The 27,775-nt window shown below is 41.9% G+C and overlaps 1 protein-coding gene across 17 annotated transcripts in view; it reads right to left on the bottom strand.

Annotated features, from left to right (window-relative positions):
* The window catches only part of KIAA1109 (KIAA1109 ortholog), a 219,227-nt gene that overhangs the window by 155,831 nt on the left and 35,621 nt on the right, over nt 1–27,775 (bottom strand). For 13 of the 17 annotated variants that reach the window (XM_039541857.1, XM_039541856.1, XM_039541859.1 and 10 more), the window contains exons 6-14: nt 24,916–25,102; nt 23,109–23,190; nt 21,851–22,044; nt 13,989–14,068; nt 13,570–13,611; nt 6,257–6,407; nt 2,877–3,033; nt 1,867–1,945; nt 680–771 (exon numbers count right to left, since the gene is read on the bottom strand). In XM_039541857.1, the coding sequence (XP_039397791.1) occupies nt 680–771; nt 1,867–1,945; nt 2,877–3,033; nt 6,257–6,407; nt 13,570–13,611; nt 13,989–14,068; nt 21,851–22,044; nt 23,109–23,190; nt 24,916–25,102 (1,064 nt within the window). The remainder of the gene's footprint in view (nt 1–679; nt 772–1,866; nt 1,946–2,876; nt 3,034–6,256; nt 6,408–13,569; nt 13,612–13,988; nt 14,069–21,850; nt 22,045–23,108; nt 23,191–24,915; nt 25,103–27,775) is intronic. The other 4 variants (XM_039541860.1, XM_039541861.1, XM_039541870.1 and 1 more) reach the window with 1 other exon arrangement.

Raw genomic sequence — 27,775 nt, 5'->3', positions numbered from 1 at the left:
AAACCAAATCATCTATGTACTGTGGCTACTAACTGCCTACTTTTACTTGTCATTCAGGGAAAGGTAGCATTTTCAAAACTAGTGCATATGCATTTCAGTAGAATTTAACTGGAATGCAATTGCTGAATTTCATGAAGTACTAAATACACAAATAAAAAAGCTAATCCATCATAAAATGTATTTGTCATATTTAACAAGTAATTTAGTTCTAAGTATTTAAAATATTTCACAGTATACTAGCTAATGTACAATTGTATATTATGCAGGAGAAATTATGTCTTAGCAATGCAAGTCTGAGCAACACTTTACTATTAAATCTTTGCTCAGCTCCCAGAAGAGACTGTTTATAAATTATGTTATGCCTATAAACTAGGGGAGGTTAGCAAACTCAAGTCTTCACATGGGGGCCTAAATTAATGTTTAACTTTACACACTTAAGTAGTTCTTCAGACTTCAGTGGGATTACTCAACATGCATAAAATTATTTGTGCATAATTATTTGGAGGATTGAGGTCTTGTAAAGTATACAAATGCCCCAATCATTGCACTGTTTTCTATACTTTCTATATAATTGCACAACATTTATACCAGCCATATAAAAATGTTTATATTAAACCAAATGTCCATCAGAGACACCTGCACCTCTGTGCTTAACGATGCTTTGTTACTGTAGACTTACAGCTAACATTTCTGCTTCTAGAAGAGTTCGGTACTGCATACTGCTGGTGGCATCAACGTGTAAAAGCTGTCCTTTAATTGCAGGGGAGTAGCCTAGCAGACAGAACAAATAATGTTTACATCATGGCTTCTCTTGTGTGACAAGATTATTTCTGAGTTACAGTAAAGACGCAAGAGTTAAATAGAAATTCAAATACTTTATAAATAAATATCATGAGGTGCAAAACACATCATGAAGAGAATCAATAGTGTGAGACTCCAGTTCAGTCCTTTACTAGTAGGACAAAGGCTTAAGATAATGCAGTTGTGGAATCTTGCTGGTCCAGAAAAGGCTACTCTGGGGCTCTGGAGACCAGGTTTCAATTTGCAACTCTATCACAGCCTTTGTGTGAAACCTTGGGCAAGTCGCTTAGCTTCTCTGTGTTTCAGTCATCCATCTGTAAAATGAGGATAGCAATACTACCCCTCCCTCACAGGGGTGTTTGTGAGGATACATACATTGAAGATTGTAAGGTGCTCAGATACTATGGTCATAGGGATAATATATATGTACAATAGGAACTTCAAAAGGAAGCTGCATCTACTGCTCCTCATATGCAGGGTAAAGATAAGACACACAAGCAAAAGCAAGTAAGGAGAACTTCAGCATATTTAACACAGGACTTCAACACTGACCAACAGGGGAAGGCAACAGAAGAGCCCTAATCCCAGCCTCCCTCCACCCTGAGCTTTATCTCTATCTTGACTTTACATGGTATTTCTATGACTAAGTTAATATTTCATCAATGTATTACCCAAGATGTTTCTGAAGTCTTGTTATGGCAATCACACTGAAAAATGGGACCTGCCTTTGTACGGATACAATTTATGTAATATGCTAAAATATGAATAAAAGAAGATAAAATAAGAGCCTTGTTTTCAGTAACTAGGGAGAAGTTACTGCAATGTCTTATTGATATCAATTAGAGCTTCACAAGAGTTAAACCTTTATTTTTAAAGAGCTTTGAGATCCTGTAATGAAAGGCACTATGAAAGTATAAGTTATTATTACTCCTTTACATAGAAATATAGGTCCTTTGTAGCCATAAGGGGAAAACAGCTTAGCATATCCCAATCCTATGAATTAATAAATGTTTTCTCCCATGCACAAATCTTAAAAATGTAAAATAAACCGCCTCATTAACTTACCATTTTCACTGACCGTCATGGGAATATTTATTTCCAAATACGAGCCTGCTCCAACGTTTACATGTACAGCATTGGTTTCCTACACCAGCCAAAGGAGGGGGGAAAAAGTTGCAATATTATTTCGCACCCTATCTTGGGCCACTGTATGTCATGCCTCTGGCCATCATTATTCATAGTTAAATTGTCAGGATTAAAAAAGAAGGATCTAGTTGACTGTAATCTTCCTTGGACTAAAAACATGCTGAATATTAACAAGGGATCTACAAGCAATGATTTTAAAGGAAAATATTTACAATTTCTGAGGTATAACAAGTACTGATTTAGGGCCATGAGAATATGGCATCGGATAACCTGACCTGATGAGTAATGGGACAGAAAAGTGGGCTGTGTCCCTGGAATTATTGCACCATCTCAGTTCTGAAATCCCCTGTGCAGGGTTCAGGATATTCAGGATATGGAAGAGAGTGGGCGAGTGATGCCCATAGAGGCAACACTGCCACTCACTAGACGCAGCAATTAGCATTAAGTTACCCACCTTTCCCCTCAATATTTTAGAAACCAGCTCTCCTTCATGGGAAACCCCATTATAATGGCAGACTATGTAGGAAACACCATGATGGAAATTTCATGGAGTTACTTATCACCTAATTGGGAATATCCTATGTAGATGATTACATGGCCTTAATGTTTAAAAAAATATGAGAAATCATGATACTGAGAATAAGTTAACATTAACAACCAGAAGATCCTTGGCTGAAAGAGGAACAGGTGTGTATGAAAGAAGATTATATTCCACTTTCTCTTCTAGCTCACATGATTCTACACAGAATTCAGGAAGATCTAAGCAAAAATCCCCTCCCTGCCCCCAAAATACCTTATTTAAATATCTCTAGATACCACCTGACAAATGAAAATATGCACGAACAAAAAGCCAGACAACCTAATCACAGGAGCTTGTAAGATTCAGAGTTATCCTAAAATTTCTTTCTAACCACCTGGCCATTATTTACCCTGTTTTTGGTAAAGAGCAAGTCAATAGTGGCATCTGCAATGATATTCATCCGCAACTCAAAAGCAAGGATCTGTCTTGGCTTGCCAGGTTGTGCAATTTCTGAGATTTTCATAACCTGGTAATCTGGCGGGAAAAAAAATTTCCACAAACAGTCCCTAGAAAACAAGGAGAGAAATATAGTTACTCCCAGGAAAAGAAACAATTTGGCTCATCTACAAATTTCTTTGTCACCAGTCTGTGTAACTGAATTAGGTCCTTGGACAGCCAACAGGTAAGGAAAGTGAAGGAAGAAATAACATTTGCATAGACACTGAAGCTGCAAGGCACTGAAATCTTCAAACCTAGTCAATGGACAGACATCTGCCTCATTAGTGAAATCAAACTCAAAATAAACTAGATATTCAAACTGCTAGGAAATAAACATACGCAGGGATGGTTGTGGTGAAGGGGCATGTTATGAGGGGATGGCAGGAAGGAATAATGTATAACAGTCCCAGAAAGTAAATACAAGTAGTTACATTTTTTCTTTCATTTCATCTTCCCACCACAATACGCTGTAATTACCTTGTTTGGAGATTAGGGTAACAGAGATGACAAGGTCACTTTTTGATTGTGTATAATTGGCAGAAGCACAGAAACTATAAAAATAACAAATTGTCTTTGAAATTAGAATGTGTGGATCAGAACATAGTCTGAATTTCTGCAGTCTGAACCAAATAAATAGCCATAAGAAAGGAAACTGAGAGGATGATAAAAGCATGGCAAGCCAGATATATGTGGTTTAAGCATTGGCCTGCTAAACCTAGGGTTGTGAGTTCAATCCTTGAGGAGGCCACTTAGGGATCTGGGGCAAAAATTGGTCCTGCTAGTGAAGGCAGGGGGCTGGACTCGATGACCTTTCAAGGTCCCTTCCAGTTCTAGGAGATTGGTATGTCTCCAATTATTACCTATCTGGTCCTGGTGATTTATTACTGTTTAGTTTATCAATTTATTCCAAAACCTTCTCTAATGACACCTCAATCTGGGACAGTTCCTCAGATTTGTCACCTACAAATAATGGCTCAGGTTTGGGAATCTCCCTCACATCCTCAGCCATGAAGACCGATGCAAATAATTCATTTAGTTTCTCTACAATGACCTTATCCTTGAGTGCTCCTTTAGCATCTCAAGTGTCCAGTGGCCCCATTGGTTGTTTAACAGGCTTCCTGCTTCTGATGTACTTCAAAAATATTTTGCTATTACTTTGAGTCTTTAGCTAGCTGTTCTACAAATTCTTTTTTGGCCTTCCTAATTATATTTTTACACTTCATTTGGCAGAGTTTATGCTCCTTCTATTTTCCTCACTAGGATTTAACTTCCACATTTTAAAGGATGCCTTTTTGCCTCTCACTGCTTCCTTTACTTTGTTGTTTAGCCACACTGGCTCTTTTTTAGTTCTCTATGTATTTTAATTTGGGGATTTTACTTTTGGTGCTGTACCTTTTATTTTCTGTTTAACTAGCCTCCTCATTTTTGTGTAGTTCCCCTTTCTGAAATTAAATGCAACAGTGTTGGGCCGCTGTGGTGTTTTCCCCACCACAGGGATGTTTAAATTTAATTATATTGTGGTCACTATTACCAAGCGCTCCAATTATATTCACCTCTTGGACCTGATCCTGTGCTCCACTTAGGACTAAATCAAGAATTGCCTCTCCTCTTGTGGGATCAAGGACTAGCTGCTTCAAGAAGCAGTTATTTAAGGTGTCAAGAAACTTTATCTCTGTATCCCGTCCTGAGGTGACATGTACCCAGTCAATATGGGGATAGTTGAAATCCCCCATTATTGTTGTTTTATTTTAATAGCCTCTCTAATCTCCCTGAGCATTTCACAGTCACTATCACCATCCTGATCAGGTGGTCAGTAATATATCCTTACTGCTATATTATTATTTGAGCACGGAATTACTATCCATAGAGATTCTATGGCACAGTTTGATTCATTAACGATTTTTACTTCATTTGATTCTACGCTTTCTTTCACATATAGTGCCACTCCCCCACCAGCATGACCTGTTCTATCCTTCTGATATATTTTGTATCCTGGTATTACTGTGTCCCATTGATTATCCTCATTCCACCAAGTTTCTGTAAAGCACTTTAAAAAAAAACACTTGTCACTTTTCAGCTGTCTCCCATTACATCATGTAATTAATGAGACTTTTTCATTTGACTTTTTCTCATCAGATCCTACCTGTATTTTATCATCTTCCATCCTCTCCTTTGAAAAGACTCACCACTTTGGATCCTTTACCTGACCAAAGGGTATGTATCTCACCTCAGCAACAATGCCACCATCACTGAGCAGGTTAAAATATGAAGTGTGCTAAAGGAGAGCAAATTTTCTTGGTGATACTAAAAATCAGAGGTTTTATGTCCCCAGGAATGCACTATGCTGTACACAGAAGTTCTTTCCTTTAGGTACTTGAAGATATTATTTATTATCTATACTCCTGATGATCTACACATTCTCACACTCCTATAAGGTAGTCAATCAAAACAATTTCACAGATGGGTAAATGGCATACATCCAAGAGGGATAACAAGTACATGATTCTTCTCAACATTTTTTTTTCATAAATGGCCAGATTTTGTCACCTTTATGCAACTTGTACCTTACCTGTACCTGTAAACAGTCCCACTGACTTCAGTGGAATTTCAGTGGACTTCTCAGAGCAAAGTGCTATCCAAAGTAAGAAATGCTGGTAGAATCTATGCTTGTAATTTAAGGCAAAAGGCCAAACCTGTAAGTATTTGTTGGGATTCCATCAAGCATTTGTCTGTTCCCACCAGTAACTTCAATTTACCGAACAATCTTTTCCTCCTTATTAATTCCCTACCCTAATCTAAAGGGAAAAATTCATGAAGAGTTACAGTTTACAATATCCCTTTGCTCCAATTCTTCACAAAAAAAATCATTACAGTTTTATTGCATACAGAAAATGGCAGAACCGTGGAGGGTTTTTTTTGTTTGTTTTTTTTCAAATGACTTAAGTGTAAATTTGCTGCAGATACAGAAATTTGACAGCATCAGAACTATTACATTCATTAAATAGGACTACAATTTATTGATTTTAAAAAAATCTAAAGTGTTCTGCTTATTATCTCTGTGAAGAATGGTCCTTAAATTCATAGCATGCATAGCAGCTAATGCTGAGGCTACTATTAGGCCTAAACTACTGGACAGAGGTCCCTGAATTTCATATTTTGACTGTTTATAACTTAGTAGTCTACCATGTACAATTAACAGCCTAGCAGCAATATCAATGGAGATTTCATAACAATTTCCAAACAGGTAATGATATTCAAGATCAATATTAAAAATGCAATTCAGTTGAATACCTTTGCCTGTCAGCCCACGGTCCATAGTTGAAATCTGTTCCTTTCCCACATACAATGTCTAATCCCCAACATGGAGGCAGGTCTTGCAGTTTACTGTCTTCATCGCTTGTTTCTCCATCATTATTTTCCTCTGTCTCCTCTGGTACAAGACCTGTAGCATGTAATACAGTAAACATTACTCCAGGAAGTTGTTTCCAATTATGACAAATTTTTGCAGACTGCTACACAATTAAAGTATGCAGATGTCAGTTTCATTCAAGATCACTGCAGGACATAAGATTCACACCATCCTTCATGTAGACTAAAGAGAAAGGAAGAGAAGGATATGACTGAAAGCAAGCATCCAAGGAATTTTTCCAAAGCACTCAATGACAGCTAACTTTGCTCCACTGAAGTCAGTAAAATCCATTGAACCCACACTACATAATTTTAGCAGTAAAACCTGTCTTCTTTCAGCACAGCTTCGCACATGGCACTGCCTTTTCAGTCCTGCTGACAAAACCCTCAACTACTGCGAGTCAAGTTAAATCATCTTCCTGAGCAGCATAATCCCTCTACTGACGCACTTACACTGGTTCAATGCCTGTGTGGACATTGTATTACCTGCACTAGTATAAACAGCCCTCCAGCAATATTGCCACGATGACACTGTCCTGGTGACTGCTCTCTGCTCAAATTTTTGAATTCTTCTGCTTAAAGAATTCTTCTGCTTATTTTAAAGTGACCCCCTTTAAAATATCCAGAGTTTTTGGAAATGCTTCTGTTCTTGCTAGCTCACTTTTGCAAACACGCAGGTATGGCTCCATGTAAAGCTACAGCTAAAACGCCAGTGAACCCTAGTGCTACTGCCTACTATAGGAAAGTAGTCTTGGATGTCCTCAGCCAGTGAGGAGAGAAGCAATGGAAGCATAACTACAGAATTCACACAGGAACAAAAATGTTTATTCGGACATTGCAAAGGAGATGCAGAAACTGAAATATGACAGGGATGAGTTCCAATGCCAGGCAATGGAAAAGGAACTGCAGCAGTCCTACCAAAAGGCAATGGAGGAAAACAAAAAAATTTGGTGCTGCCCTTCAGAGCTGCCACAACGAGTGGGGACCCCAGCAACTAGTGACTAACAGCGGATGCTCCATAATGTCCTGAGGAAGGCACACTAGAACTGCACAGTGATGAAGAGTTCACATATACCCAAGAAGCTTTGAGACCCAGCCAAACTCAGAACCCCCTGAAAAAGGGACTAGAGTAGGTGTAATTTACTACCCCCATACTGCACATGGTTTTTAAAACAAACTTTATTCACAGCCCCCGACGCTTCACTGTCTCCTATCTGTCCTTCACACACACCCTCAAAATGGCAGACAACTGCAAGTGGGCAAGGAAAAACGGAATTAGAGTTTAAAGTAGCCAATTTGTTTTAAGAGCACACAGTAGCATTAACAGGCCAAAAACAACAAAGAATACTTTAGGCAACTGTAGCGGGGTGGTCACCCACTCCTGCCCTGCAGAGTTTAAAGACAGCTCCGGGAGAGGGCTGTGGCAGGGGAAAAAGCTGCTAGGTGATTGGGGAAGTAGCCACAGCTGGGCCGAGCCCCAATCAAGCCTCAGCTGGCCCTATATAAGAGGCTGGGAGCCAGAAGCTCAAGAGTCTCTCTCTGTTTGTAGAGGGAGATGGGCCTGGCTGCAGGGAGCTAGAGACAGGGTACCTGAGTGGAGCAGGGCTGGGGAAAGGCAGAGGAGCTGGGGAGCTCCAGCCTGGAAAGCCCCAGGCTGCAGCCTAGCACTGAGCTAATAGGTACTGGGGGTTGCAGAGGGCAGCCCAGGAGTAGGCCAAGGCAGCAGGTCCAAACCCAACCTTGCTAGTGATGAGTAGACTGATACTGCAGTCTGCCCCAGCGTGCGTGGGCTAGACAATGACTGGCAGTAGCCGTATACTGAGGCAAGGTGGGGATAGTGGGAGGGGAGACCCTAACACTGAGGGGTTACTGCCAGGGGCAGCGCCCCAGATAACAGGGCACCAGGTCCGGGAGGGACGCGGGGGCCAAGCAGTAGTGGGACACCGGCCTGCAGAGGGCGCTCCGGAGGTGGAGAGGCACCACAGGGGTGAGTCCCACATTGGGAATCCTTTTTGGTTGCTGTAGCAAATAGATAATTTAGCAGGACGTTGATGCCAGGGGCGGCTCTAGGGATCCGGCCGCCCCAAGCAGGGCGACACGCCGCAGGGGGCGTGCTGCCGGTCGCCGGTGCCGCGGCTCCGGGGGACCTCTTGCAGACGTGCCTGCGGGAGGTCCGCTGGTTCACGGCTCCGGTGGACCTCCCGCAGGCATGACTGCGGAAGGTTCGCCGGAGCCGCCTGCCGCCCTGCCGGCAAAATGCCGCCCCAAGCGCACGCTTGCCGCGCTGGGGTCTGGAGCCGGCCCTGGTTGATGCATTCAGAATAAAAACTTTTGCAGAAAGAAAACAATGTCCAGTAAAATAAAAATACAGTAATGCACATATAATTCGATCCATTCAAAAACAAAAATGCATTCAAATTAAATACATCAAAAATACAGAAGAATGCTTGCAAACAATCCTGTAACTGAGCACTGAGACTACATGAATTCTACACTATTGTGCAAGATTTTACTCTTTCCCTGCAAAATAATTTATTCATGTGCCCCTCTCAGGCAGAAGTCCCAGGCGGGTGCATCTGGTTTGGCATCAGGAGCAGCCAGGGGAGACATAAATCACCACCTCAGGGGTCAGGGATAGGCATGCATGCAAGACACTGTTCCTCTTGCTCACTATCACAGTATGCCTGCAGCCAGAGAGGGACAGAGCTGGGGACACCCCAGCCAGTGGCTCCTACCATGCACTGGGTTCCAGCTGTTCATCCTGGCTGGGCTGGTGTGGGTGTGGAGGAGGGATCTCCTCCTCCCCTGTACAAGCCACTCCTGGGGCCAGATCAGACCCACCCCTGAGAACTTCCCCTGGTTGCAAGAAGCTCTGCCCTGGATCCCGCTTTCTGCCCCCATTGCACCCAAGCGATGGGGGAAGGTGTCACTATATGGGGAGCTGCCCCTCCCATCTGCCCAACCCCCATGCATCCAGATGCCCCCACACACCCAGATATCCCTCCCATCTGAGTCTCGCCCCCTGCATCCGGACTCCCCCCCCCAACCAGTTGCACCCATAGTCCCACCCCTCCAAGTCCCCCTCCACCAGCACCCAGACCCCTCTGCCGCCCTGGCTGAGGTCCCTGCACCCAGATTGCCCTGCTGAGGCCACATCTCCCCCACACCCAGATCCCCCTGCTGAGCCCAACCACCTTCATCTGGACCAGGGGTCTCAAACTTAATTTACCTTAGGGCCAGTGCCAGTCCTCAAATCCTCCCAGAGGGCCAATAATGTCACTCATGCTTCCTAGAACCTGCCCCCTACAACTCTGCCCACCCCAAATTCCACCCCCACCTGCCTAAGGCTCTGGGAGGGAGTTTGGGTGGGGGATGGGGTCTGGGGTGCAGGCTCTGAGAGAACATTTGGGTGCTGGATGCAGGCTCTGGGCTGGGGCAGGGAGTGGGGGTGCAAGAGTAGGGGGTGGGGTTGCAGGCTCTGGGAGGAAGTTTGGGGGCGGGAGAGGGTGTGTGGGAATGGGGAGGGAGTGCAGGCTCTGGAGGGGAGTTTGTGGGAGGGAGGGGGTATGTGGGGAGGGAGTGGGGGTGCAGGCTCTTGGAGGGGGTCAGGGAGCGTGGCGCTTACCAAGGCGGGGCGGGCCGGGCCAGGGGGGGTCTCCGCACACTGCTGCCCCCCAGGAACCACCCCCGCAGCTTCCCATTGGCCACAGGGGCACTCGGGGCAGGGGCAGCGCACAGACGCACAGCCCCACCCCGCCCTGGGGACACAGGAAGGGGCCAGCAAGCACACAGGAAGCCGCTCAGCTCAGCTGCACTGCCGGTGGTGGGTGGGGCCCCGGGCCATTTTAAATTGTCCAAGGGACATGCAGGGGGGGAGCGCCCGTGGGTGGCAGGCGGGGCCAAGGGAGAGACCTGGCCCCAAAATTGCTGGAGCCCTGCAGGCCACACTGGGGAGGTTCTCGGGCGGCAGATGACCCGCGGGCTGGGACTTTGAGACTCCTGATCTGGACCCTTCCCCCTGCAGGAGTCCCATTTCCCTGCACCTGGACCCCCCACTGAGCAACCCACACCTAGACTGCCCCACACAGAACCCTCTTATCCCATACAGGGATCCCCCACACTAAGCCCCTCCACACTTGGATCCTGCCCAGCTGACATGGAGGGGCAGGGCCCAGACTTGTTACTGAGGCAAACTCAGGCCTTGCACTGGGTCAGGTGCAGCCTCACCACCAAGTCTGTGTTCCACAGGGAAATGGAGGGTCTGCAGGGTGATCCCCTACCTCTGTGCAGTAGTGGCTTGCGCCTCCCACTGCCATGCTGGAGACTCCACTCCCATTTCCTTTCTAATCTATTGTCTAGAGCAACTTCAGTTCTACTCCAGTGACTTTACAGTGATATGCTGAGAACTACTTAACCAAGCCATTCACTAAGCTGGCAAACCATTCGTTTCAATGGGGATACTCAGATGCTGTACTTTATGCACATATTTAAGTGCTGTACCAGGTCATGCCCTAACTTCACTCCTAAAGATGTACTGCTCTTTAGGGTATGTCTACATAGCAAAGAAAAACCCGCAGCTGGCCTATGCCAGCCAACTCAGGCTCGTGGGGATTGGGCTACAAGACTGTTTCATTGCTGTATAGACTTCTGAACTGGGGCTGGAGCCCAGGCTCTAGGACAGGGGTGGGCAAACTTTTTGGCCTGAGGGCCACATCAGGGTTGCGCAAGTGTATGGAGGGCTGGGTAGGGAAGGCTGTGCCTCCCCAAACAGCCTGGCCCCCGCCCCCGATCCGCCCCCTCCCACTTCCCGCCCCCGACGGCCCCCCTTAGAACTCCCACCCCATCCAACCCACCCTGCTCCTTGTCCCCGATCACCCCCTCCCAGGAACCCTGCCCCCTATCCAGCCCCCCTGCTCCCTGTCCCCTGACTGTCCCAACCCCTATCCACACCTCCGCCCCGACAGTCCCCCCAGGACTCTCACCCCCTATTCAACCGCCCTCTGCTCCTCATCCCCTGACCACCACCACCTCCAGGGAAACCCCACCCCTAACAGCCCCCCAAGATCCCACTCCCGTAGACAACCCCCCCTGCTCCCTGTCCCCTGACTGCCCTCCCAACCCCTATCCACATCCCCTCCCGCTGACAGGCCCCACGGGACTCCCACTCCCAACCCTCCCTGTTCCCCATCCCCTGACCGCCCCGCCAGAACCTCTGCCTGATCCAACCGCCCCTCCTCCCTGACTGCCTCCCAGGACTCCCCGCACCCTTACCGAACCACCCCCCGCTTCCCACTCCCTTACCAGCAGCAGGAACTCACAGCTGCGATACCCAGCCAGAGCCAGCTGCACTCCCCACGCTGCCAAGCAGCAGCAGTGGGCCATGGCGCAGCCCAGGCAGCCAGCTGCGGAAGAGGGAGGACACCAGGGGAGGGGCCGAGGACTAGGCTCCCTGGCCGGGAGCTCAGGGGCTGGGCATGACGGTCCCGCAGGCTGGATGTGGCCCATGGGCCATAGTTTGCCCACAGCTTCTCTAGGACTCTGCGGGGCGGGGAGGGCCCTAGAGCTCCAAGCCCGGAAGTCTGAACAGCATACCCTTAGTCTTCTGTGCTTGGCATACATGGAAATATTAGTATTTCCATCAGCTCTGTGGAGTAAAATCTATTTGTCAAAAAACACTTCCTGAATCATCTTTGTTGTCTGTACTTGCTGACAGGTATTTTGAACTAAATTACCAAAATAATTGAAAATGGTGCGATTATATTGTGTTATTTTGACAAATAAAATATGCAGAATATTAAAACATTGCATGCAGAATTTGTAACTTTTTGGTACAAAATTCCCTCAAGAGTAAACCTTTCTGAGCAGCAATCACCACCCATTTCTCTACTGTCAAAGCAGCTCTTGTTTTGGGGTCTCTGTGCTGAAGGGAGCCTGGCACACAATTCCAGGAATGCGGCCGTCCACATATGAAAATTCTACAGCCACTACTGAAGATCTAGATTTGCATCACAAGCCAATCCCACCATTCAGTGCTCATTTCGCAGGCCCAGAAACTGCTGCTCCATAGTGTGCAGCTGGTCAGTGAGTGCCTGCAGCACCTGGTGACTTTCATTCACTTTCCACATTATCCACACCTCTTCAGTTTTCTCTACTGCAGACCCAGCTGTGATGGTACTTATAGCTCCATAAGTACAGAACAATCAGCTGCTCTGTCTCTAAAACAGACAAGCCATATCTACTGGTCTGTTCCACATCCATGATTCTGACAATGAGATGGAAAACCAGCATGAGGAAAAGAAGTTATGGGATGGAACAGAGGGAACTGTGGGAATTTGATCCCCTAACTCCCACAATTGCCTGAGAAGAGCACTGGTAGCCCACAATGCACTGCCAAAAGATTTCTTAGAAGGAAATGCATTGAACAATGGCCCTGGGGATACTGGGATGTGTAATCACCATGCTGTCCTTCTTTTGCCAATACAACCTGTCAGTGTGAGGGCATGCTGTGCCAGCAAAGAGAGTCAAATGTGAATACAAACTAGTGACAGCAATGTCAGCAGCTGTATGCTGGTAGAAATTTTACTGGTAAAACCTACTAATGTAAATATGGTTGAATTTTTGCCATTTACTTCAGAGTGGACAGAGAGAGAGAGGCCACCAATGAGCAATTCTGAAAATCCTACCCCATGTGTTCAAGAACTTAGGCCAAAGTTCTCTAACCTGTGTGCCTAAAGTTAAGCTCATAAAGGTATATTAAAGACTTGTCCACATGGGGGGAAAATGATCAGTTATACCGGTCTAGTTATAAACCCCTTCCAAAGTGACAAACTATGCGAAAAACAACCCACTATCCCAGAATAAGAGCAGCTACACAGGAGGCAATAGTGGTACTATACTACATTAAATTCACACCTTAGGTTATACTGAGAACTTCCCTGTGTACACAAGACCTTATACACCAATGTAGGAGTGGACTGATTTTCAGAAACATCTGCAGTTCCCACTAATTTCACCTGGAGTTAGGTTTGCTTAGCATGGTTTTACAAATCAGATGATTTCTATGTGGATGCTTAAATATAGTTTTAAGACGTTTAATATTAGCTACTGAAAACTTGGCATTTTCAGAAGTGTCTGAGGAGAATTAGGCACCAAACTCCCATTGATGCCATTCTGAAAATCCCACCTCCAGGTCTTACCTTCTCCAGATTTGCAGAGAGAAGCCTGGATGTTGGGTTTATCTAAATATTGACAATATTCATTATGAAGCACAACAGTTAAAGTATACTTTTGAAAACATTGTTTTGGACTCAAAAATATAAAACAGTACTCTTTTCCATTTATGTCTGTGGAACCTGCCCACCTGTTCATTTCAATGACAACAATGTGAAAATTTAGTAGATAATACTAAAGAGGGGCAGGGACAGTCCATTCACTTTCTTGCAACATTCTAATTGTCTCACATCTTGTGCTAACTCTTTTAAGCTGGAGATCAAACAAATTCTTTCAGCATTCCAGAAAGACAATAGTAAGACATTAAAACTAATGGCACATTAAGTCCTGATAAATAAATAGTACACAAATTATGTAAATAACACTATTATTTAACAGAAGGTACCTGGTTCATCCATGTAATAGTAGATGTCAACATCATTGGACTGCATTACAACAAAGCCTTCTCCCATTAACCTTGGCGGCCTGTTTTGAGGGGGAAAAGGGTTAGGTCAATAATGAAATGTATCCTAGAAGGAATTAACTATTATGAATTTAAATAAAGCTACATTTGAATTTTTGGGTATCCTGAAAAAGAGTGCACGTCATGCTCAGCTGTAAGCTCAGAAGTAACGTAAGTACATAGACAATCTTAGAATCAATTGATAAACGTGCCATAAGTAGTATCTAATCCACTTTTAGAAAGGCATTTGTACAGAAAATATTTTTTAGGTTGCCAGTGTCCTAACGATAGTACTATAAAATATCCTCCAGGTTACTCAGATCTGAGGAAAGCTTCAGGTCTCTTACTAATCAGTTCCTCTCAGAGCCTCCAGTATTGTAGGAATAGTGCTGCAGGTTCAGTGGCTGACCTTCCTGCTAGTGCAGAGTAATTCTAGTAAGTATTTTGTGGTTCCATAGTAACTTCCATCTCATGATCTCAAAGCATTTTACAGACATTAATGAATTAAACCTCAAAAACTTTCTATAAAGCAGATAAGTATCCCATTATATAGGTGGGAAAACTCAGAAAACAGAGAAGTTGCTCAAAGCCATAGTCTATAGCAGAAACAAAAGTGAGGGCTATGGTGGTTTTAAGTTATCTATGCAATCTCCCAATTCTGGGCTGCTCCAGAGGCTGCATAGGCCCCTACTGTAACTTAGCCTGGCCCTGAAGACTGTCTAAATGACAGAAGTCTCCCTATGCAGCCCTATGGGCTGCAGTATTGCCCAGAATCACAGCATGTGCACCCCCAACATAGCCTCCTCCTACTCACCACCCCCTCTTCACCAGGTCTTGCAAGGAGGTCATCAGGAAGCAGCGTCATGACTGTCTTCTGCAGCATCCGCCCCAAGGAAATCCCTTTCCTGACTGAATATGGATCCTTTAGGACACCCTTTATGTTGCTCTGGCCCTTTTTACCCAGCCTCAAGGGGCTGGCCCGGGACAAAGAATTTCACCCTAGACTTTGAATTCCAGGCTAGGGTTTTAACCATGAGATCACCACAACAGATGCATTTGGGGAGTAGGGGAGGAGAAAAGAAGAAAATATAGTATATAGCTTTAATTATTTAAAGTTTCAGAATGAGGGACAACAGAGGCCTTAGGAGAAGGGAAATAGTTAACACACCAGTGCAATGAGTAGTGAGATCTCACTCTTACTGCAGCATTCAGAAAGTTCACATGAGTAAAAGCATTTCTTATCACGTAAAGCATAAGCGATTTCTGAAAATAAACCTATTTTTTGGAATTTAAGTCTCGTTTCATTGGTCATTACTGTTTTTTCTGAATAAGGACATCATTGGTGTCACTGGTAGTATGGCAACATAACATCTGATTGTAAACTAGCACAATAATAAAACATTAACAGAAAAATAGTTATGTGCTTTGTTACAATACAAAATATAACTGTTTAAATAACCATTTTAAAAGTTAAAAGATTAATAAACCATCCTATATTCTTTTCCCCCCCACTGTCTTTTAAATCGGTTTTCAAAATGTAGTAGGTCAGTTAAAATATTTTAAATTAAAACAACCTGAAGGATGATTTAACTCACCATATTGAAATATCAGGTTCAGTTTGAGATACTTATTCTCACACAAAGAGAGACTTGGATGTTACCTTATTCCATAATCAACTACTGAAGCCCTACTTTTAAATTTTCATTTACTTTGTTAAAGAGTTGCTTTCTCCTTGTCCTACATTCAATTCTTTTATTTGTTAATTATTTTCCTACAAAAATAGCATTCAGGGCCACAGGGACAGATCATCTTCAGTAATTAGACCATTAGAATAATACCGTATGTCCCAATCTGATATTCTTCCTGTAACTGTATAGGAGGAGTCATGAAGTAAGATTATCTGATAAAACAATGTTACCTTGACACGGCTGTACTATATACCCTTCTAAAAGGACATAAATGAAACATAGGAAAATGAATACTTTCATTAAAAAAATGGTGACAAGAACAAATATATTCCTAGTTACCATAATCCCATGCATCATTAGAACATTAGCATTCCTATGGTTAATTACAACCTTATACTATGTCTCTTTTGTTAGGAATACATAGCTCTATTTAGCACAAGCCATTTCAGATGCAGGGTTCCGTGGCCACTTACACCCGACAGGAGGAAATATGAAATAATTTTACTTACAGTATAACAACGTTACACCATCATAAACAGAAACCGCCCAAGTTAAAGACGTGTGACAGTTTCTATTCATTTATAATTTTCCAGAGCTTTCACTTTTCAGGCTAAAATTTTCTTGAATTGGGCTCTGCCTCTAGAGGACTTTAAAAAAAATCTAATTTTGTTCATAAGTGGGAGGAAACTACCTTTTTTAATCAAAATACTATTGTGACCTTTCCTTCAGCAGCCCACAAATGTGGTGGTCTAAGCCGCCTTAATGGAAGAAAGCACCTTTGAACATTCTGATTAAAATTACTTTGGTTTTCACTGAATTATGACGCTTTGAAAATGGCATGTCACACACATGCACACACTTCGCAGATGAAGTTTTTGCAGGCAGCTAAGGCAACAATACTATACATGTATGCATGGCTCATTTTGCCACACACTGACGAATGTAGTAGGTACGGCCTCCTGTTTCAAGTGCACACGGACTTGAGACCAGAATGCTTCACTCCCCTTAAGGTGGCTTTTAAAGGAGATCTGCTACAGTGAATTTTCCAAAGTGCACAGATAAGAGCTCCTCTTTGCCAGATCTGCAGGAAAGAAGCTCTGCAAACACACCAGTATATACCAGCAATTTTTCATTATTTCTCTGTGTTTATTTAAACTGAAGTACGTTGGTGTAAGTATTGTTTACCATGTCTTTTTCACATATGGTATTCCTAGATTCGTATCTGGCACACATAGTAGGGTTGCCAGGTGTCCGGTTTTTGACTGGAATACCCGGTCAAAAAAAGGACCCTGGTGGCTCCAATCAGCACCACTGACTGGACTGTTACAAGTCCAGTTGGCATGGGGCTGGCAGGCTCCCTACTTGGCTCTGTGCAGCTCCCTGGAAGCAGCAACATGTCCCTCGGCTCCTTGGGGGGGCTCCGTGCACAGACCCCGCCCCACACCAAGCACCGGCTCCACAGTGCCCTTTGGCCAGCAATCACAGCCAATTGGAGTTGCGGAGACAGTGTGCAGAGCCGCCTAGGAGCTGAGAAACATGTTGCCACTTGCGGGGAGCCAGCTGAGGTGAGCGTCACCCAGAGCCCGCACTCTGAAACCCCTCCCACATCCCAACCCCCTACCCCAGCCCTGAGCCTCCTCCCACACCGAAACTCCCTCTCAGAGCCTGTACTCCTCACCCCTCCCACTCCTCAGCCCTGAGCCCTCTCCCGCACCTAAATTCCCGTCCAGAGCTCACACCCCAAATCGCCTCCTGCACCCCAACCCCCTGACCCAGCTTGGAACCCGTCCTGCACTCCAAACCCCTCATCCCCAGCCTGGATCCCCCTTCCTGCACCCCAAACCCCTCATCCCCAGCCCCACCCCAGAGCACACACCCCCTGCCACATCCCAACCCCCTGCCTCAGCCCAGAGCCCCCTCCCACACTCCAAAGCCCTCATCCCAGCCCCACGCCAGAGCCTGAACCCCCAGCCGATGCCCTCACCCCCTCCCACACCCCAACCCCCTGCCCCAGCCTGGTGGAAATGAGCAAGTGAGTGAGGGTGGGGGAAAGCGAGCAACAGCAGGAGGAGGGATGAAGTGAGACGGAGGTGGAGCATCAGAGAAGGGGTAGGACCTCAGGAAGGGGTGGGGAAGAAAACAAGGCAAGGGCATTTGGTTTTGTGCAATTTGAAAGTTAACAACCCTAACACATACTAGTACACATATGTATCTAAGGCTATAACAAATTGTGTTTGAGAAAATTTTGTTCATATAATCAGAACTACCGTAATGCATATCCACATAAAGGGGAATGTGAAACGAACTTTTGCATATCCTGAATGAGCATTTAAGTTTGCAACCTTAGTGTTTTCACTTTTAAGTTTGAGCTTAAACAAAATAATTAAACTTTAAGAATTTTGTGAAGTGCCCACTTGAGAAAAGAGTGTACCAGAAAATGACACTTGTATTCCAGTAACTTCATGTTTGACAAATCCATAAAAGCCATTTGAGGTGGGTTGGGGAGAGGGAAGAGACACAAAGAGATGCACATAGGAAAGCTATACCAACCAATAGAAGGAATAAATAAGAGAAGGGGCCAACTCCTCCTGTCTCCCACCTTAAGCCAAATACCACCACCCCATCTCCTTCACCTCTACACTCTGTTCCATTTTCAGGAGAAAAAACAGAATAACTTACAATAAACAGCAGCACAGGAGAAGACCATATTTATGCTTCTACATTTCCTTTTACTGTTCTCTGTCCTTTCCCTTGCCTGTATTTTCTTCCCTGCATCTGCAAGTTAAAGTCCTCCCTTCTTGTTTCTTGCTCTTCTCCATTTGTGTTTTTACTTTTCTTCCTGAATCCACCTGGATTCTCTCTCTTTTCTTTGCCTCTCTTTTTTCCTTTCAATATGTCTTTTCTCCTCTCACTGCTTACATACCCTATGAAACAGGATCTCTTTTGCACCTGTGCCCTGCCAGAGTCTGATGTTCTGTTGCAGGAGAACTGAGAAACACAGCAGCTGACTCAGGTCAGATAAGTAGCCACCTGCATATAGAAATGGTGTGGCTGAGTTTGCTGTAGGATCACTACTCGCAGTGCTTCTCAAGTCAGAAACAGTCTATTTTTCTATATCAAGTCACCTCTAGGTATACATTAGTTTTGCAGGGAGGGGGCAGTTCAGGATGTCAGCCTGCATTAACTTTGGGGTGTAGAATGGTTGGTCCCAGAAGGGCATATATGCTTAACCAGATTGTCACCTATTTCACCAGTTGATCTGGCTAACTAACCTGTCTCATGTCCCAGGCTGCAGCGGGTTTATGAAAGCTGGAACAAAGTAGCTGATGTAATAAAACCAAAAAAGGCATTGGGACAGGCCCTAAAGATAAGACCATTCTCACTTTTCAAGGATACCTGGTCAATCTAGGTAAGCCATACACTAAACATGGCCATATGTTCTCTGCATACACTCTCGCAATCCAGGACCAGGAGTTGCAAAGGGAACAAAGGAAGATCCTTAGTGGAGGCAGGGGAACAAGCTAATAACTTGAATATGTTAAACTAACAAGATTAAAGCAAAATAGGATTATTTTTAGTACCAGCTGAAGAAAATTCCTGTGTTATTTTCCCAGAGAATTTGAAGTTAGCTACTCTCTATTTATTCTCCCTCACAGAGAAATTTCTCAGCATTCTCCTATCCTTAGAAACAGCAATGTTGAACGTGTGTGTTTCATACACACAGACACTCGAGAATACTTTATAAACCAAAAGATATATTATACACACATAATGCAGACAGATAATTCATTCTTGGAGTCAGGGTTGTAAATACATACAAGGACAGAAAGCCAAATATTTCAAAGTTAAAGTTTACACTTAAACTCCTGAACATTTGAAAGTACAGAAATGCTGAATTACAGTTATCTTAACTCTACCTCAGTGTCCCACCACAACATAAACCATCCTCAAAACAAAACATCTTTCATACAATTAGTATTTCAAGAAACTCTTAAGTCAGAACCTCTGTAGGTTGTGACTTTTTTTTTCCCATGAGTCCAGGCTAAAGTGAAGTCAAAAATTTTCAGCTTTAAAAAAATAAATAAAACCCTTTCCAATCACGCTGGGATCTACAAAGAACAAGCCATAAACAGATATAATTCTCAGTTAGAATTATTGCAAAGTGTTGCAATGAGCAGTCACTAAAAGAATCACTAGTTGAGCATCAGTCCAATAAGAGATGAGGCTATCAGGCACTAGTGTAAGGATTTTTAATACTCTTAAATTTAACTATTAGGCTTTCATCTTCAGTGAGAGTACCTTACTAGATCAGAGTATCGATCCTTAGCTACATAGGCTGCAGTATTGATCTACAAGGATACTAAAGGAATCTTTTTAACTTTTTTTTTTTTTTTTAGAAAAACATTGCTTTCAAACAATGTTCCCATGACAAGAATTAGGACTGGATTAACTGAACATTTAGGATACAGTTAGCTATACAAAAAGGCATATTTCCATCTCTCTCCACAATGAGAGTCCCTGTCCAGACATTTTTCTTTTCAGGAATCAAACATGAGACACAAAAAGAAAACAATATTTACAGAATGGCAATGCTGTAAGTGACGGTGTGAAGCTAAGCAGTGCAAAACTCAGGAAGGAGTTCCTGACAACTCACACTAGTTTTTGATGGCTCAACAAAAAAACCTAATCACCTTAATCTGGACTGTTGGCAGTTCTAGTTCCAGAGTAGGGGATAAGGATAAAACTGCCAAACACTTTTTTTTAAAACTTAAAAGGACCTCTTATATTGAATCTTCAAAAGTTAGAAAGACAAATTTATTCCTGACTTATGTATGATAGTAAACTCTTAACTTACCCTTATCTCAACTAAGAACAGGTCTGTTGAAGTTCAAAATTTACTCCACAATTCAATGAGGCATCCTCCAGAAAATGCTGGTTGGTATATATATGTATGACTAATCATATATAAAATAAGACCAGAAAAACACACACTATTTTCCGGAGATATTACATGGAATTTACCTTCTGTTGAGCAAACAACATTTTTAAGACCTGAAAATGAAACACCTTTGCCCTAAAGGGTCTGTTTGCACATAAAATATTGCTGGAGAAAATCTACTTAAGGACCCTTGTCACGGTAGACAGAATTTTGTGCCTGTCTACATGTTCATACTGTTTCACTGTGAAAATGTGCGTACATTACACTGTATCCATCTAGGCACATATACTGTGCGCCTTGCTATGGTATCCAGCCACCATACACAGCTTGCAATTTCCTTCCTTCTCCTGTCATCTCTGCTCAGAATTTTTTCAGAACTGTGTTCTAGTCAAGGAACCGGACATGCAGAAGTGTAAGAATGAACAACTTGCATTACATATATGAGCCACATTTTACTTGGATTTACCACTGCATCATAAGTCAGGTAATCATTTTTCTCATCTTAAATCAGTCAGATTACAACCCTCATTTTAAATTTAAGGAAATTCAGTAACAGCCCCTGATAATAAACAGAATTGCAATAAAAATTTAAAAGGTAGGTTAGTTTTGTGTTTGATAATCTTGGGGATTCCTTAAGGTCATGTTCCTCAAAACTTTTTGACTTCCTACTATAACTAACATAGCGCAGCTTTTCATATAATTTCACATTTTTCACTATTTTCAATAGCTATAACTGTATATAAAGTGACTATATGCAAGTCAACATCTCAGCCTGTATTTGTCCTAAATCTTACAACTGCAGACCTAGGCTTTAGCAGCAAGCAGCTTGTAGCAGAACTTAATAACTTGGGTTTATTTAATTAATGTGAGATACTAATCACTCACAGCAAAAAGTGCACAGAAGAGTTCTAAGGTCATAGCAAAACAGCAGTAACTCTTGCATGTCTCTCTATAAATATTACTCTGTTGAAGATCAAATGTCCAAAGTCTCTCGAGGCAAAGATGTTCACTAATTAGACACAATGGCACGAAGAAAATGAGACCATACTAACAGAAACAAAAGGCAGTCTTGGTTTTTGTGTGTGTGTTTTTTTTTTTAAAGACAACCTACAACAACAACAAAAGAACAGGCTAAAATGTCAGATTACATCTGGATTCTTAAAAATAAAATCTCTTACTCATCAGTTTGAAGACCAACGTATCTTGGACTGGGAACTAACATGACTCTGACATTTTCCAGTTTTCCCTTCAAAATGTGCATAAACTGGTCAAGGTGACTTGAAGGTGGTTTCGTGGTATATGTTAAGAAAGCATCATCAAAGTTAATGCAGAGTGTTTGTGGCTGATAATGATTCCCAAATGCCAAGCGACCCTAAGTTAAAAGAAAGATCAATTATTTTATTTTGCATTGCTTTGTTTATACTACTTACACAGATAACTAACCAGTCTACCATGCCAGTAAAGACTATGAGTGAAATCTTAGCCACAATGGAGGCAGTGGCAAAACTTCCACTTACTTCTGTGGGTACATCTGCAATAAAAGACTCGTGGCATGGCTGTGGCTGGCCCAGGTCAGCTGACTTGGGCACATGGCAGTGTAGACATTCAGGCTTGGGCTGGAGCCCAGGTTCTGGGACCCTCACCCTTGTGGGGTTTTGGAACCCAGGCTGCAGCCCAGCCTGAACATCTACACTGCAATTTTTATCCCTGTGAGCCTGAGCCCCACAAGCCATGGTCAATTGACCCAGGCTCTGAGACTCTGTGCCACAGGTTTTTTATTCCAGTGTAGATATACTGTATACAATGGGGCCAGGACTTTATCTCATGTGCCCAAATCTGCAGCCCTGACTCATGTGACTCCTTGAACATACTACATCATTAATGCTGAATTATATTCAAACAGCAGCACTACAAAAAACATGTGACCATCATTGTATAACAATAGGTAGTCGAGAATTTCAGATTCTGTGATAACTTACAATATACTATGACATATCATAGAAGCTGTTGAGCACTATTCTGAATTCACCTGGCACCAGAAAAATCCACTGATTTAAAAAAAAAAATCCTAATACTTATATTGAAAGTGACATGGAAATAAAGAATTTCAGTAAATGTGCCACCTAGTTAATTTGTTAGTCTCATACTTAAAAATATATATATACACACAAAAATCTAGGTCACTGTGATTGAAAATCCAGCATAAATGGTCTTTTAGAAGGGTAGCAGAATTTGTGCTGAAAAAAAAATAAAAATTAAACCACTTAAAACTACCTTAATGATTCAAATAAAAGCATGTCAGAAATAAAGAATTAAATTATGGTAATAATGAAGTCACAACTTTAAGAGTGAATTTTAAAGTTTCCACAACTTAAAGGCATTTATTTATTTATTTATTTATTTATTTACAGACCAAACAGGGAATGTGTCACTTACCGTGCTAACATTGACTTTGATTACAGGAATAAGGGATCTCCATGAAGAGGAAGGATCTTGAGATTCTGTTTTTACTTTAACACTAAAAGAAAAAAAAATCAAATCTATATTCAAATACATGTAATGAACATAAACAAGAATAATCAGAACTAAAAGCTTTCGTGACTCAGTCTTTGTTTTGCTACACAGGTGGTCATCACCAGATCTCTCATTAAAAGATGCTATGGTTTAACAAATATGTGCAGTAGTCAATTTTATAAGACATGCAACAATAACCACCCATATATCTAAAAGGAAGATCAAACCCTGTTTTTAAATATTACAGATAATTGTGAGGACAGTCAAACTTAAGCAGCAAGGAACAGATGTTACTCATTACTTCAAGCACTGTACACATTGTACTAGATATTGTGATGTATTGTCTGTCAGATTTTTCACTTAAGGCATAATGACTTCAGTACAGCACTGCCTAAAGAAAAGTGATTGACTAGGAAGAGTTAATGGCCTTCTTCAGAGCCTCATGCCATTAATCCCCTGGAAATGCCTTGTACTGCAGTAGTTCTAGCTATTCTAAACTGAAAGAAAAAGCCAAGGGATGTGGATAATCTTTTCTTTTGTCTTAAAGGCTGTTGAAGTTTCAACTGATTTTGTACACGGCCTTTTCTAGAGAATTAGTGTCCTATACATTAGGACATCTCAGCATTCCATTTATCTTATAATTTTCATTTCCCCCTCTATCTTTAATTATGCAAATCTTAAATGGGAGAATTTTATAATTTAAAAGTATATAACGAGAGCTGTAACATACGTGAAAAAGGAAGTTCTCATTTTAAAAGACATATTTAAATGGTTAGTTATCAAAAACACTCCTGTCTATTAGCTTGCTAAAACAAAACTTAAGAACATGATTGTTGAACAGAAAATATTCAGGCAATTAAGACCTCTTATATGCAAATTGTCTTATACTTAACATAGGGCTTGATTGTGCTACCAGGGTTCAGGCCTGGAGATGATCTTCTATATAGTCTACCCTCTCCCTGCCATGCAGAAATGAGGCTCAACTGCCTCCAATTACATGGTCTTATTTCTGGAGATCAACAAGATTTGTGGTCTGTCCCGCTGGCCTATTTTAAGAGGTAGGGAGCAAATGCAGCCTCCCTCGTGTCTCACACAACAGAACAACTGGGCAGAAATTGGGGGGAGGGGGAAAGCACTTTTCCATCTATGACTGGCAAGACTGTGCCTCTTCTTACTGGATTGGACTTAATCACTGATCAATTCATGTGTAACCTTCTGGCTTAAATACTGTAATTTCTTGTATCTGTATGAAACCAGACAAAAGTATCAGCTTTAAAAGAACGATAGTTGGTTCAAAATAGAATAGCCCATTTGTTTAGTAACACAGCCTGGTGAAAGTACATCACCCCAGTGCTCTGTTCTTTTCACTAGCACCCTCTGGAATACCAAGTCAAATTCAAGGTTTAGGTTCTCTTCAGAAAGAAATTGGCGCAGTTTACCTGACGCACCATCTAATCCTGTACAAACTTGATCTCCCATAAGTATGTTCCATTGAAACACTGGAATTGTCAGCATCAAGAATAAAACCCTTTTATGCAGATGAGGGCCAGTGCTGTGCACATTCCCAAACATATATCAAGGCCATTTTTTTCTTGCCCAACACTGCCTTGCATTTCCTCTGTTGGCCTCTTCCAAGCAAACAGTGCTGAATTGAAACTCAAAAGGTATGTCTATATCAAAATTCTGCCAAACATTCACTAAATACTGAAGTGGGGATGTAATATTTTACCTTTCAAGATTGGAGTGCGTTGTGTGTCTTCCATTTTCTTGTGCTTTTTCATCCTCTTTCCTTGGTGGAATTATTGTTGGATCCAGACCAAATAATTCCTGAAGTTGTCCATAAAGGGCAGAGCGGTTGTAGACGTGAAATTCAAAGTCATTCACCATGATATACAGTCTGGTTTCTGCTTTTGGATCTATAAAGTAAAAGAGGAAAAGGAAAATACTTCAGATTCTATTCAGCAGTTCCTTTCCATAATTCAAGCAAATTCTTCAAATTTGCAAACAGTTTGGAAAATGAACTGTACATTGCAGAACACAAATATTGAAGTACATATTAAACAGATGTAAAAAATAAATCCAGACAATGCACAACAAAAATTGCTTCACAAAATTGTTGAATATGCAAAAAGGACCTTGATTTAGTTTCTAATAGTGACAGTATTTTGACATTTGCCAAGCTATTATAGGAAAAAATATAGAATTTACATTACACAAAGTTGTTTATGTAGGTTACTAAATTAGTCATTACGAAGTAGAAGACATCATATGACAATTTCCAGTATTAAACATGCACATTTTAATATTAATTCAGTATATTACAATTTCAGTGGTGAAGCTTCCCCAAATTGCAGAGTCAAGTCTGCAATATGCAATAAGCAAATTAAATAGTATAATATTTCCATTACGAGTGATTTCTTCATTACTAAGCATATTTCAGAGCTTTATTTCTTTACTCAACTTTTTGACTCATATGTGGGACAGCAATGATCCAAAGTTTATACTATATTCAGTGGCTTACAGAAAATAAAGTTATCATCTCACTCCAGTTCCTATATGAAAAAAGTCAACACTAAAATGGTACCACATTGGCTGCTTCAGCAGATGACAAGAACTGAATGGGCATACAGAGAAAACTATCTTCTCACTACACATTTTCGTGTATATTGCTGAAGGTTGTGATCTGGCACTCTATTGTGAAATAGATTGCTTCAGCCTCAAAGGCTTTCAGACAATCATGCTCTTATCACATGCTTTCAATATAAAAATTTTAAACAATTTATTTTCATGGGATCTAACTCATAAAAAGTGTTAAGTTGAAGAGATAGCAAATTGGTAGGGGAATAAATATAAACATAAAAAAGCAGGATGTATAGTGATTTGCAGATTATATGCCATTTATTTAAAGTGATGCAGAAAGTCTGGGTTTTTTTTGGTAAACTTGTGCTGTTAATGTGTGTTATCTGTCCCCCTTACCCCCTCCCCGAGCACATTGGGGGTAATACACTAGCTTTTTCCTCCCTTAAAGTTTCCCACCACGGCCACCCCATAGGCTGTGTTAGCATAGAAGCCACTGGTGTTTTAACCAGTGTACGCCAATCTGCTGACAGTAGCTTCAGACAACATGTTGGTTAAAATGGCAGTAGGTGACTATATATTATCTGCATAAGAACTCTGACTGTTGGTACTACTGGTGGAGCTAAGTCATGACAGCAGCGAAGAGAAATTTTATGAAAATAAGTTTAGTTCAGACAAGGCCTTAGAAAGGGCAAGACCAAACTTACCAAAGAGAATTTTTTTAACTATGTATTTATTTAGGAAACTTTAACAGGTTTACAAATCCTTGCATGTAAATATCAGAGACTATACAACAATAATTACAACAGTGAGCTTGGTTTTGAGAAACATCATAGAGCAATGTAAAACAGAGATCTGATTTTTAACAGGCTGTTAACCTGTCACAGAGTGAGCATCTTTACACTACCTGTGACATGTCATTTGTAGTGATTATTAAATTGAGAGAAATCACCAAAAAGAACTTTTTAATAAATCAAGTGACTTGGCCAAGAAACAACTGTCCAAAGGCCTGGAACTTCTCCATTTAAAACTCTTTAGAACTCTAATTTCTAACGAACAGAACAAAGGCAAATGATCAAGGGAAATAATGAAGTTGAAAGCAAGTGTAATAGATAAGAAAATACAACATTTGAACCCAGTTTTGGAATGCATCTTTAAATTATAGGGAAAAAACATTCTAATGGATGAGCAGAAAGATAATACTTGAAAATTTAAGTTTAGCTGAAGACCCTGAAATGTTGGAAATGTACAGATTTTAAATCCTTTCCAGATAGTGCTTTATACCTGTATACTCTTTCACCCAAAGAACTCAAAGCATTTTACAAACACTAACTGAACATATCACCACTATGAGAAAGGGAAGTACATCAGACTGTATGAAAAGTACACAGAGTATGTGACTTGCCCCATGTCACACAGCAAGTCAGTGGCAAACTCAGGAACAAAACCTGACCTCCAGGCCATTATCCAGTTGTTAAAACACCACAATGATCTGTTAGCATGTGAAATGCAACTGGTATAAAACCTCTTTTTTAAACAGATATGATGTTAGAATTTTATCAATTACACACAGGATTAGTTCTTGATTATGGAAAACAGGTTTACTTTAAGCAATTACTTGATATGCCGAAGCACTGGCACGTTAGTCAAAGTAGCCATTTTTGTAAATAAGTTTAATAAAAATTACTGAGACACTCTTAATTATAACTCATGCCACTAAAGCTGCTAACTTGTACTCTAACCAACCAGGTTGGGTGTTGGGGGTTTTTGAGGGTTTTTTGTTTAAGGATTCGTAACTTTACCATACAAATTTGACACGATAGGCAAGATCGCTATACAAAACTTTCAGAGATCATTTCACTGCTAGGTTACAATCCAAGGGTGAATACAGGCAAGAATAACCGGAAGTGATTACTAATCTCATGGCTTCTCAGGTGCAAAAGAAAGAAAGTGTCATGGTCTCAGGATAGCTCCCATTGCACACACCACCACAAAAGAGCTTAAATGGCAAC

Source organism: Mauremys reevesii, linkage group 5 (genome assembly GCF_016161935.1).
Source record: "Mauremys reevesii isolate NIE-2019 linkage group 5, ASM1616193v1, whole genome shotgun sequence".
NCBI classification, from domain to species: Eukaryota; Metazoa; Chordata; order Testudines; family Geoemydidae; genus Mauremys; species Mauremys reevesii.
This window is presented reverse-complemented; position numbering and strand designations above follow the sequence as displayed.